This window comes from Glycine soja, chromosome 2 (assembly GCF_004193775.1).
Source record: "Glycine soja cultivar W05 chromosome 2, ASM419377v2, whole genome shotgun sequence".
Lineage (NCBI taxonomy): Eukaryota > Viridiplantae > Streptophyta > Magnoliopsida > Fabales > Fabaceae > Glycine > Glycine soja.
Genome location: NC_041003.1, coordinates 36,969,858 through 36,982,522, shown reverse-complemented (window position 1 = coordinate 36,982,522; position 12,665 = coordinate 36,969,858). Strand labels below are relative to the sequence as shown.

General features: G+C 35.6%; 1 protein-coding gene across 1 annotated transcript; it reads left to right on the top strand.

The window, feature by feature from the left end:
- Positions 1-610: 610 nt before the first annotated feature.
- On the top strand, positions 611-1,687 carry LOC114375675. Its single transcript, XM_028333529.1, has 2 exons — positions 611-1,268; positions 1,593-1,687. The coding sequence occupies exons 1-2, from the start codon at positions 611-613 to the stop codon at positions 1,685-1,687; spliced, it is 753 nt and encodes a 250-aa protein (XP_028189330.1).
- The last annotated feature ends 10,978 nt before the right edge of the window (positions 1,688-12,665 follow it).

Here is a 12,665-nt window from a genome sequence, read left to right as displayed (position 1 = left end):
CTATTGATATTCCCATCAGAATTAATAATGATCAAACAAAAAAGAGAAAAGATGTTATTTCATATACATTGACCTAAACATTGATCTACTAACCCGTGTGCTTAAGGACCATATACACTACAGGGGTTAAAAGCAAATGTTGCATAGTGGTTAAAACTTGCTTGTTGTAGCCTAAACCAGTTTAGCATCTTGTTCTCAAATTACTGGTTTCATAACTATGCTACTGGCTTGTGTAGCATAGTGGTTAAAACTTGCTTCTTATAGCCTAAACCAGTTTAAGCATCCTATTTTCAAATTACTGGTTTCAATTTTCTACACAAGCTACATACAAAAATTCTTAGGATCACTTCACAAACAAAACTATGCATAAAAAGCAATCATTGGAACTATCTTAACTTTTAGACCAAAATACTGACATTGTGTTGGATTAAAAGAACAAGCTGATAAAAGAATCCTAACTAAACTGGGAAAGAAGAGCATAAGCAAAACAAATGAAACGGCACTCAAACCAAATAATGATTGCATGGGTAGTTTTCTTGAAATAGCACTCAAACTGGGAATGGCAGCTTAATTGGAGAAGACACCTAGCCTTTTCGATTCTGAAATAGCAATGGCAGATAGTTTTCTTGGGGACATATCACAGCAGCAACTTCATCCCCTAAGGGAGGACACTTGGATTTGGAAACCTGAACCTGCAGGAGACTACTCAACAAAAAGTGGATATGATTTGATATGGGGAGAGCTGATGGAGGCAAGACAGGAACAGGATTATGGGGCAATATGGAAACTCAAAATACCCACAAAAACAGCAGTGTTCACTTGGAGGCTACTTCGGGATAGATTACCAACAAAGCAAAACCTTAGAAGGAGAGAAATACTGATAGATGATATGATGTGTCCTTTATGCAGAAATAAGGAGGAGGGGGATGAACACTTGTTCTTCAATTGTAGCAAAACCCTCCCTTTATGGTGGGAATCAATGTCCTGGGTTAATCTTATCACTGTAATGCCACAAAATCATAGGGACCATTTTCTGCAACATGGAATGGAGGTAGCAGATGGAGTCAGGTCCAAAACTTGGAAATGCTGGTGGATTGCTTTAACTTGGACAATATGGCACCATAGAAATAAGGTGGTGTTCCAAGATACAACTTTTCATGGAACCAAACTGTTAGAAGATGCCATATTCCTACTATGGTCGTGGATCAAAGCAATGGACAAGGATTTTACTCTTCATTTTAACCAATGGTCCTCTAATCTTAAGGAAGGTTTTAGGAACTAGGAGGCGTTAACTCTTAAACTCTTAAACTGTTACAAGAACACAATAAGGGTAAGGGAAACTGTTAAACTCCAATAATAGGCGTTAACTCTTAAACTGTTACAAGAACACAATAAGGGTAAGGGAAGCTGTTAAACTCCAATAATAGGCGTTAACTCTTAAACTGTTACAAGAACACAATAAGGGTAAGGGAAACTTCACTAAGGAGAAGAAGCACAAAGTTGTCACGATGCTCGAGTTAAATATGAGATACCCTAGCCATGTTTAGTTCACTAAGTGTGCGATACATGAATGCAATCAAATATTTATACAGAATTAGACCAAACATACCTACGTGAGGTGGCGAAGGAGAAGAAGCACAGACTTCTGACGATGCTGGAGTGCGACGAACATGATGCTCGACCTTAGACAAAATGATGGTCAGATAGAGAACATACAACTTCAAGGTAGATGGAGAACAAAGAGAGCAAGAAAGCATGGATGGAGAAGAAGACAGAGAGAAGGAGAAGACAACGCGAAGGAGACGAAACATACCTAGGTATGGTGGCGAAGGAGAAGAAGCAGAGACTTGTGACGATGCTCGAGTGCGACGAAGACAATGCTCGAGTGCAACGAACACGATGCTCAGATGGAGACAGGGACGGTTTCGCTAGACGGAGATTAGAAGAAGAAGAGAGCGTGAAAGCTTAGATGGAGAAGAAGACAGAGCGCTAGTTTCTTAGGGCTCACCATATTTTTTAAAATATAACTTCAACATCGGTTTTTAAAAAAAACGGATGTTAACAAAACGATGTTAAGGTTAACATCGGTTTTCTGGAGAAAACCGATGTTAACATATCAAATGTTAACATCGGTTTTCTAAAAACTCGATGTTAATAAACATATGTTAACATCGGTTATTTAAAAACCGATGTTAAATAATAAATGTTAACATCGGTTCTCCAATAACCGATGTTAATGAACTTCGTTAACATCGGTTTTTCACAAAACCGATGTTAACATATACACGGTATTTACAATTATGCCACCACGCATATGTTAACATCGGTTTTTTTAACAACCGATGTTAACACACCGATGTTGAATCCGCTTTTTGTAGTAGTGCATGTATCATGCACAACATATGTTAGATTATCATTAGTTTTGCCATATTTGCGTTGAAATTGTATTTTTTTAATATATTTCATTATTCTCGACTATCATCTCAGTTACTACACTTTTAAATTTTATGTCTATTGTATAAAACAGATGTATCAATTATTTTTTCACTGTATTTTTTAATTTGTTTTAATACTACTAACTAATTTTCTTATTTTTTTAATTAACAAACATAACAAAAAAAATCAACAACACATAAATTTAACTAAAAAATTACATACAACGTAACTAAAAAATTATACTATAATTTTATCCAATTTTTTCATTTTTCTTTATCTATATATATCTCTTAAAAAATTGAAAATATTAATTTAATAAAAAAAGTATTTTTAAAACCAATTAAAAATATATTTATATAATATAATATTTATATTATTTTAATAATTTAAATTAAAAAAATCAAGCACGGAGGTCGGGGTGGCCAAACCCGACTTCCTTACTGTAGTGTGCAACTAGTGTACTTTGGGAAATAGTTTTCCAATAAGTGTATTTTGGAAAAAATGAAGAGAGAAAAGGTGCAGTGTGGTAAAAAAAAAAACCCCCTATGTGTGACTCTTGTGCGAGATTAGTATGTTAGGAAGTAATTTTTGATAGTTTTAAGCCACCAGACTATAATAAAATAAAATGATAATAAACAAATGTCACGTCGTCACTTATGCCACCTAAGACCAAACAATAGCCCATCAAACCACCCTCCAAGCTTTAGTTTTCCCCCTCCCCAACCTGTAGCAATTATGTTGAACCCATTGGATGTTTAACCACATATAGCAAGTGTACCATATTTTCCTCCTCCATATGACAAAAAGTGCAATTGTAATCCAAGGCTTGTACGGCTATGTTCCGACTTCTCAAATTAGCTTTTGTTGGAGTCTATCCTTAACCAGATGCAAAACACGAGCACAACCTTGGTGGGAACCTGTAATATCCACAATCATCTATAGAAAAATGCATCAACAAAGCACATGTCAACTGTCAATAAGCTATAAGCTTCCTTAACATAATATATCCCTGTTGATGATTTTTTTTCCATAGTAATTTATCCTCCTTTTCTTGTAGCATGACAAAACCTTCCAAGTCACTTAAAAAGTTATTGACCAAAGGCATTTCCCCTCAAATCATACTCTCCTCCACTTAAGATCTCATTCACATCTCCCATTTACCCACCTCTTCCAGTACTAGCTACAGGACAATTATAATTGTTCCATGTTTGTTTTGGAAAAAGATCATGAGACAAGTGGACATCAGTCAACACAACTCATGTAGAGATGAAGAAGACAAAAGCTTATTGTTATTCAATAATTCAGGGAACAACTTTTTGTCCAAATTATAGCATATTCATAAGACTTAAATACTCATTTTCTTTATTTTTTCTCTCTCCTTATCTTTCTCCCTAATATCACGTTCATCTACCCGTATGAATTGTTTTTTCACGGTTGTTAACTTCAAAATAGTTCTTCCACTCCATCATTTTTTCCTGTTGGTTGCTAGCATCAAATTAAATGAGTGAAATTTGATAATATGTGTTTGATCATAATATATGTATTATTATATAATAATATATTATTATTTTGTTAATAAATATATATAATATAATAATATTATATATCTATAATGATTATTATTATTATAATAATTATATATTTTTTATAATAATAATAGAAATTTTATTAGCATAATTAATATTCAAAAAGGTACTATAGTCATGGTCCCGATACCTAGAGCTTTGATGTTGAGAGAATGGTTTGTAGACAAAATCCTTTTAATTTTTTTATGAAATCCTTGATCTTGTTTTAAGTGTTGGGCATTTTTCCGTCGAATGACCTTTATTCCTTTGGTACTGACAATGTTTCAAGGGATCGACCCTTAGCGGAGTGTTAGCACATTTTGGCATTGCCAAAACTTTAGTAGCAAGGCCTTGCTCCAAAATCCTTGATCTACTAGCGTTAAGGGAAATGTAATAATTGTAGCGGGGCTCATGTGCACGCTCTTTCCCTTTTTGCATATCTCTTTCGGCATCCTTCTTTGATCCCGATGCTTCAATTCTTAAATGTCGGTTGTATTTGATGAGCTCCTCTAATTGCATGTACTTAGCTGCCCAACAATGAAGACCATCAAGATTTGTTGTCAGCTTCTTACAAAGATTGTTAACAAAAGGTCCTGGTCGTAATGCCATGACTAGGTGATGCATAGCTACTATTGGATCCAGATTTCTGATATCCAAAGCAACTTTAGCAAACCTCTACATAAAAGATCATAATGTTTCTTTCTTCTCCTATCGTAAACTAACCAACACTACTGATGTTAAGTGGTGTGGCCGACTAGTTGAAAACTGGATTCCAAACCGGGTTGTCAAAGTCTCAAAGCAATCTATGGAGTTGGGTGAGAGCTGAGTGCACTAGCTTAATGCATGTCTCTTAAGCAGGGCGGGGAATACTAGAGCGACATTATCCATCATATAGAGCCCTACTTGTGCAACATAGATGTCAATGTGTTCATCTGGATCAGTGGTACCTCATATTTATCTAGTGTCACCTCCTTCCTGATGGGAGGTAGGGGTGTATCTATGATTCCAACTACTAACAAATTTCTAGGATCGATGATGAGTGACATAGTATTGGTGTTAGTCGGGTGTTCCTAACATGTGACTGTTGGATGCTTCCACCTGAAACAGTGGAGGAACTTTAACTTAGGAGGAATGTGGGCACTGATTTTGCATTCTCAAATCAACATTTTCCCTTTGTAGTGCCACTATGTCTTTGGCAAGTCTTTGTTGTATATTTGTTATCTCTTCGCATTCATATGGCTTCACCGTGATCTTCACTAAGATAAGGAGATGGGGTTCTAACTCTTGAAACATATTCGATCATCGGTTGTTAAGCTGCTTGTTGTGCCTTCACCATCGATCTGGTAGCAACCATGCTCTTCTTGAGGCACATGATAGTTTCACCTGGTGTTGATGGATTGGCAAGTGCACCAATGCGTCCCAAGTAGTAAAGTTAAAATGGAAGTTCAAGTATCATATTTACAGAGACTTTGTTTATACTTAGGCAGATGAATATTTTATTAATAAAAGAAGTTAAAGAAAATTGTTTTGAAAAGGTTATGAGAAAAAAATAATTTAAATTGGTAGAAAATTTAATCAAACAAGAGAAGAAATTAAACAATAATTTAAATAAATTAATTAATTAAAGACAGAAAAGATGAGAAAATCCAATATTATTGTAGAAGAAAATTCAGAAGATGAGAAAGTTAGAAACTTAGTCTACCAGAGCTACTCTTTGACGTAATGTTAATGATTTTTCTCTATCTATAATTATTCCAATTTACACTTGCATCTACTAGTATACTCTAACTTTGGTCCCCCACATAAAAGAGCCTAATTTATCTATTTTCTCTCCTAAATCCCTTTGCAAAGCTAAAATAGTAAATTGCATTAAGAATAGAAATGTATAACAGGCTAAACAAATATCAACCTATCCCTAGTTATGACTTTATTTAGATATCCTTTCCTAGTTCTATTAGAAAATAACATTTCCCAACGCTACCCCTAAAACTTACCATGCAAATGGGTGATCAAGCCACAAGCAATAATATTAAGCACGGGAAAAGATAATGCAAATGTAATATTCATAAATAGATAGGAAGAGAAATTACATCGAGAGTAGTTGACTGCCAAGTTCCCAACAAAGGGGGTTTAGTCTCTCATTGTCATGGAGACTTTACAATTGTAAGAGGAGAATATTTAGTAAAGGGGGAAAAGATAAGAAAGGGAATGAAGAGAAGGAATGACTCCCATTGCTTGCTTCTTCTTCTTCTAGTCTTTGTCTTCTATAAGGAATTGTATTCTCTTGAAATTTCTGTGTGTCTTCTCCTTCTTCTTTCTTTTTTTTATAGGTGCAGATTAGCGAGCTTTTGAATTAGTCTGATTTCCTTAATTAGTCATTCTTTCCTTAATTAGCCTCATCTTCTTAGTTATTTTGCTTTTCTTAATTATTCTGTTTTCCTTAATTAGTCTTCTTTCCTCTATAATTTAACCTCCAAAATATACTCATAATTAGCAGTTATCACCTAGGTCCCACAGTGGGTGCCAAATGCACATGCACAAGGGTATACATGTAATTTTCCTTCTTGTATAAGTCCTTTGAATTATCTCTTTTCTTCTCTGAGTAGTATTTGATAGACCAGAGGATGGGTTACCTACAAAAGGCACTTCAATGCCCAAGTAAGGTCCTGGTCAAGAGCAATAAATAAGGGTAATAAATTAAAATCAACAGTGTCTTACCTCGATATGTGCATAACTATCTATACATACCTTAGTGAGCCTTGGACCTATGGGCCATTTCACAAGATTACCTGTTTTAGGTCATGTATCTTTAATTATCATGAGTGAGCTGAATCCACCCCTAATGGTTGTTTATCAATTAATCTAGGCAGTTTGTATACTGGATAGGTATTCGGCCCACCCGACTACCCAAGAATACATTGGTAAAACATTTAGGATACTGAAGCATACCCCTTTGAGGTGTCAGGTATTCAACCCTATCGAATACCTAAGTACCACGGTTACCCTGTCTTCCTAAGGTTAACTTCCGTTTAACAATATCAGGTATTCGACCTTGCCAAATACTTGAGTACCATGGTTATCCTATCCTCATCTTCTAAGGAGAAATTCATGCATTCATCCGAGTTGATACTCAGTTCTAGTAATGTTTCATGTGTCAGGGTTTGTAATTATCACTTGTTATCCTAGTCAACTCATTTGTTCATTCATTATGATCTTGATCAATGTGCTCAACTTGCACATCTTCAAATTCATCCTATAGCTTCATAAAAACATGATAATACTTCAATATTTGGGGGTCTTTAACTTGGTATTCCCCAATAATCTGTACAGCTGCCACCTTTTAATTGCTCCAACATTTTATCTTTTTTTTATCCAACTTCCTTGGCTAACCTGAGGCCGGCTAGAAGTGTTTCATATTTTGCTTGATTATTGGAGGCTTTGAAGTTGAATATGAGATAGCACTCCAATGTCATTTGGTTTGGTCCTTCTAATAAGACTCCAGCTCTGCAACCCTTTGGGTTGAACAATTCGTCCACATGTTTCACCCATAATTGGTCTTCAAAATACCCATTTGGTGCAACTTATTAATAAAATATGCTAAGTGTTGTGCTTTTATAGGCCCCTTGGCTCATACGGAATGTCAAATTACAAAAACTCAATAGACCATGCCATCATTCTTCCCGCCAACTTATGCTTTCTTAATACTTTTGCTATTGAACAGTTAGTCCTAACCACTAGTCGATGACTCTGGAAATATTTTTGGAGCCATCTTTTTGTGTGAAGTAATATGCTAACTTGATCTTTTCAATCAAGTAGTACCAAGTTTCGATGTCATGTAGAACTCGGCTAAAAAATTAAATTGGGTGTCGAGTTCTTTCGTGCTCTTTAACTGCTGCTACACTCACAACTTCATAAGAAATCAGTAGGTATATGATCAATTTATTTTGGGTGCCCGACTTTGCTAAGAGTGATGGTGTGGCTAATGTTATCTTCAGCACTTGGAAGGCATCCTCGCATTCCTGATCCCATTGGAACCTCTTTTCTTTTTTCAACAGGTTCATTTTGGGCTTGGCTTTTTTTGCTATCCTAGGTAGGAATCTTGTCAAGGAAGCTATCTTGTTAGTGAGTCTTTGGATTTTTTTTTAGATTCCTTGGGCCTCTTATATAATAACCTGGCACTTATCTAAATTTACTTGTATCCCTTGTGTGAGAGCATGAAACCCAATAATTTACCTCCTTCTACTCTGAATACACATTTTTTAGGGTTAAGTCGCCTGTTATGCTTCAGGATTTGGGAAAATATTTCTTCTAAATCACGAACATGAGATTTGGCTTATACTTGACCATCATGTCGTTAACATATACTTCCATGTTTCTTCCAATTTGATCCTTGAATATTTTATCCATTAAATGATGGTATGTGGCATTGGATACTTCCACTTGAAATAGTGGGGGAACTTTAAATCGGGAAAAATGTAGGCATTGATTTTTCATTTTCAAATAAATGTTTTCCCTTTGTAGTGCTACTATGTCTTTGACTTGTCTTCATTGCATATTAGTTATTTCCTCTTGAAGCACTTGCATGGTTTCATCGTGATCTTCACTAAGGTGAGGGCTAAGTATTGGAACATGTTTGGTTGTCGGTTGTTGAGCTGCTTGTTATGCCATAGCCATAGGCCTGGGCCTCACAGTGGGTGCCAAATGTACCTGCACAAGGGTAGACATGTAACTTTCTTTCTTGTATGAGTCCTCTGAATGATCTCGCTTCTTCTCCAAGTAGTATTTGGTAGGTCGATGGGTAGGGTACCTGCAAAAGACACTCCAACGCTCAAGTAAGGTATCGGCTGAGAGTAATAAATGAGGGTAATAAATGAGAATCAACAGTGTCTTACCTTAATATTTACATAACTATTTATCCATACCTTAGTAGGCCTTGGACCTATGGGCCCTTTCACAAGATTACCTATTTTAGGTAATGTATCTCTAATTATCATTAAGGAGTAGAATCCACCCTTAATGGTTGTTTATCAATTAATCTAGATAGTATTTTCTTTAAGTAAAAAATTATATTCAAGGTGGGAGTGTTCGATATTCGGCCCTGTTGAATACCCAAACACTATCCTATAAAGTATGTGTGATAAGGTGTTAGCTATTTGGCTAGGCCAAATACCTGACATTGATATGAACCGAACACAATCATATGAGATCAAGCTAATTATAGTGTTAGGTATTTCGCTAGGCCGAATACCTGACATTGCCTAATAGAGGATAACCTTTGGAGGATAGGATATTCATAGTACTCGAGTATTCGACATGGTCGAATTCTTGATACTGTTAAACAAAAGATAACATTTGAAGGATAGGATAACCATGGTGCTTGGGTATTCGCTAGGGACAAATACCTAATATTGTTAAACAGAAGGTAACCTTTGAAGGATAAGGTAATTGTGGTACTTGGGAATTCGGCAGAGCTGAATACTTGACACCTCTATAGGGTATGCTTTAGTATCCTAAAGGTTTTACCATGGTATTCTTGGGTAGTCAGCTAGGCTGAATACCTGTTCAATATATTTCTTAATATATACATTCTTTGCTTGCAGCTATTCAAATTCCTGATCATTGGGGTAGTGATTTAAGGCAAAGAGCATCTTCTGACATTGATCATAAGCTTTAGTTGATTTTGAGAATCGGTAATTAACTGGGGAAATAATTTCATTAGGACGGATTGAGAAAAACCTAGTGAGTCATAACCCCTGTTATGATAACTCAAAACCTCTCTTTATATTCATTTAATTGTTTTCTTATGAAAACCAAAACCAAAAATATATTCCAATCCTGTTTTTAATTATCTATACTGTTAGTATAATAAACTTAACTAATTGAGAATACAACTAATCCTTTGGGTTTGATATTCGGACTTTCAAGTCCTTTGTTACTATTGTGTAGGGTACACTTGTTTTTGTGTGAGCCTAACATATTTGATGCATCATCCACAGTAGTCTTCATCTTGTTGGTGGCTTGCACAAAATTACATGTAGGGGAGGAGGAAGAATTAATTGTCGGATCAAACACTTTAAACACTTCTTCTTCATCACCCAACCTCCAAATTATTTTCCCTTGTCAAAGATCAATCAAAACCCCTTCTATGTAGAGGAAAGGTTGTCTCAAAATAATTTGGATTTCTTCATCTTCCTCCATGTCCAGAATCACAAAATCAATTGGAAAAATGAATTTTCCAACTTTAACTAGCAAATTTTCCACTATTCCTCTTGGATAAGTAAGAGTCTTGTATGCTAGCAAAAGAAAAATGTTAGTGGGTTGGGGTTCTTGTAACCCTAACTTCTTATAGACAGAATAAGGCATCAAATTAATGCTAGCACCCAAATCACATAAAGCTCTATTAATTTGTAAGTTGCCAATAGTACAAGGGACTGAAAAACTCCCTGGATCACTAAGCTTAGGTGGCAACTTCCTTAAAACTATAGCAAAACATTTTTTGTTGAGACCGATTGTAGTAAAGTATGCCAACTTTTCTTTATTTGAAAGAATTTCTTTTAAATATTTGGCATACTTTGGAATTTGAGCAATTATCTCAATGAATGAAATATTAATATGCACCATTTTAAGCATTTCAACAAATCTAGCAAATTGTCGATCCTCACTCTTGTCTTTCAATCTTTGAGGAAGAGAACACTTACCAGAGGATGTGCCAGTACCTCATTCTTACCCTCCTTGTTTAAAATTGGATTCCCATAAGTAGGAACCTCAACTTTCCTAGGTGCTTGGTCCTTCTTAGTAAGGACGTCATCTGTAGCTTTTGGGAAAGAACCTTCATTTTCCTTGAAGTCCTCTTGAATCCTCTTGCTTCTAGTCATCACAACATTGACATCCTCCCTCTTAGGATTTGGTTCAGGTTATGAAGAGAGGTTGGCTGGCTACCTTTGTGACAAAAAGGATTGTATGTTGGTCAGTTGAGACTCCACCAGCTTTATTCTTTGATTATTCTGGGTCATATATTGAAAGATAGTCCCTTGAAGAATGGGTTGTCTCTCTTCTTGTTTAGGCCTCTAATTTTGCATAGGTTAAGGCCAATACATCCCTTGATTTTACTTGCAACCCTATCCTTGATTGAAATTGTTGGGGTATTGATTGTAAGAATTTTTTCCTCCCCCAACAAGGTTGATCTCATCCATGGCTGCAACTAGCTTTTCATCAACAGTGCATTCTCCTTGCCCATGCATAATCCTACATCTATCATAGGTTGGGAATGAAGGTATAGTGATGAGGATTGTTGATTCTTTAGTGTCAGAGATGTGAATGTCTGAATATAGGGTTTTGATGATGCCAAAGTATAATTAAACAAGATTGCTTCAACAAACATTCAAGGTTAAGCAAATAAAGATTGCTTCAAAGATTAAATCAAGATCAAGAAAAAGATAAAGCCTTAGAATATTTGTTAAAAGAATCTCACTAGTTGATCATCTTTTGCCTCAAACACATTGTTTCCAACAAATCAAGGCACTGGTAATCGATTACTAGGCAATGTAATTGATTACCAAAAGACAATTTTGCAAATTAGCTTTTCAAAAGGGTTTTGAAATTTGAATTTAAATGTTGTAATCGATTACCATTGGTGTGTAATCGTTTACCAATAACAGAACTCCTAAAATTCAAATTGAAAAGTCATGACCCTTCAAAATATAACTGTGTAATTGATTACCAGTATCCTATAATCGATTACAAGTGAGAAAATTTCAGAAAAGCCTTTTGAAAAGACACATCTCTTCAAATCATTTTGAAAAGGCATGATATGCCTATATGTATGTGTGTCTGACTTCGAAAAGGAATAGAGAGATGTTCTAAGAGAACTTAATTGTCAAATGCTCTCTCAACAACTATTGGGCAAACACTTGCAAACCTATTGAGAAATCATCTAGAAACTTCAATTTCTATCATCTACTCTAAATGAGAGAAGTCTTTCTTTTCATCTCAAAAACTCAGTTGTAATCAAGAGATTCATTGTCTCTTGGATTGAGTAATCAAGAGACTGGTTGTCTCTTAGAGAGTCTTGAACACAAGGGCGATGAATTCCAAGGAATGTTCAAAGTCTGTAAAGGATTTTACAGATATAGTGGTAAATCTCAAGTGGGTTGCTTGAGGACTGGACGTATGCACGAGAAGTGGCCGAACAAGTATAAATCGAGTTTGCAATTCTCTCTTCCCTTATCTTATTTATTTTATTGCAATCAATTTTGTCTTGCACATTTAAAGAACATTATTTAATTGTTGTTCTTCTTTTGCATTTTGAGCCTATCATTTAAAAGGGGGCTAAAAGTTTGTTAGTGGGAAATTTTGTAAGACTTAATTCATTCCCCCTCTTAAGTTATTGAGGCCACTTGTCCAGCAAGAGATTGCATATATTTTCCCAATTCAGTTTGGGAATCATTTTTCTCCACCTGATTGAAGCCTCTCTCCATAATCCTCCAATCCCCTGAGTTGTTATAGGGGTTGAGGAACATATATTTAATGATCTTGATGGCATCAACTGGGGGTTCTAACTTGAGGTTACCCCATAAGCAACATCCAAACTTTTCCTGTTGTGTGAGGACACTCCACCATAGAAAAAGTGAACTAGCCTCTGTAGGTAGAAACCATGATGTGGAC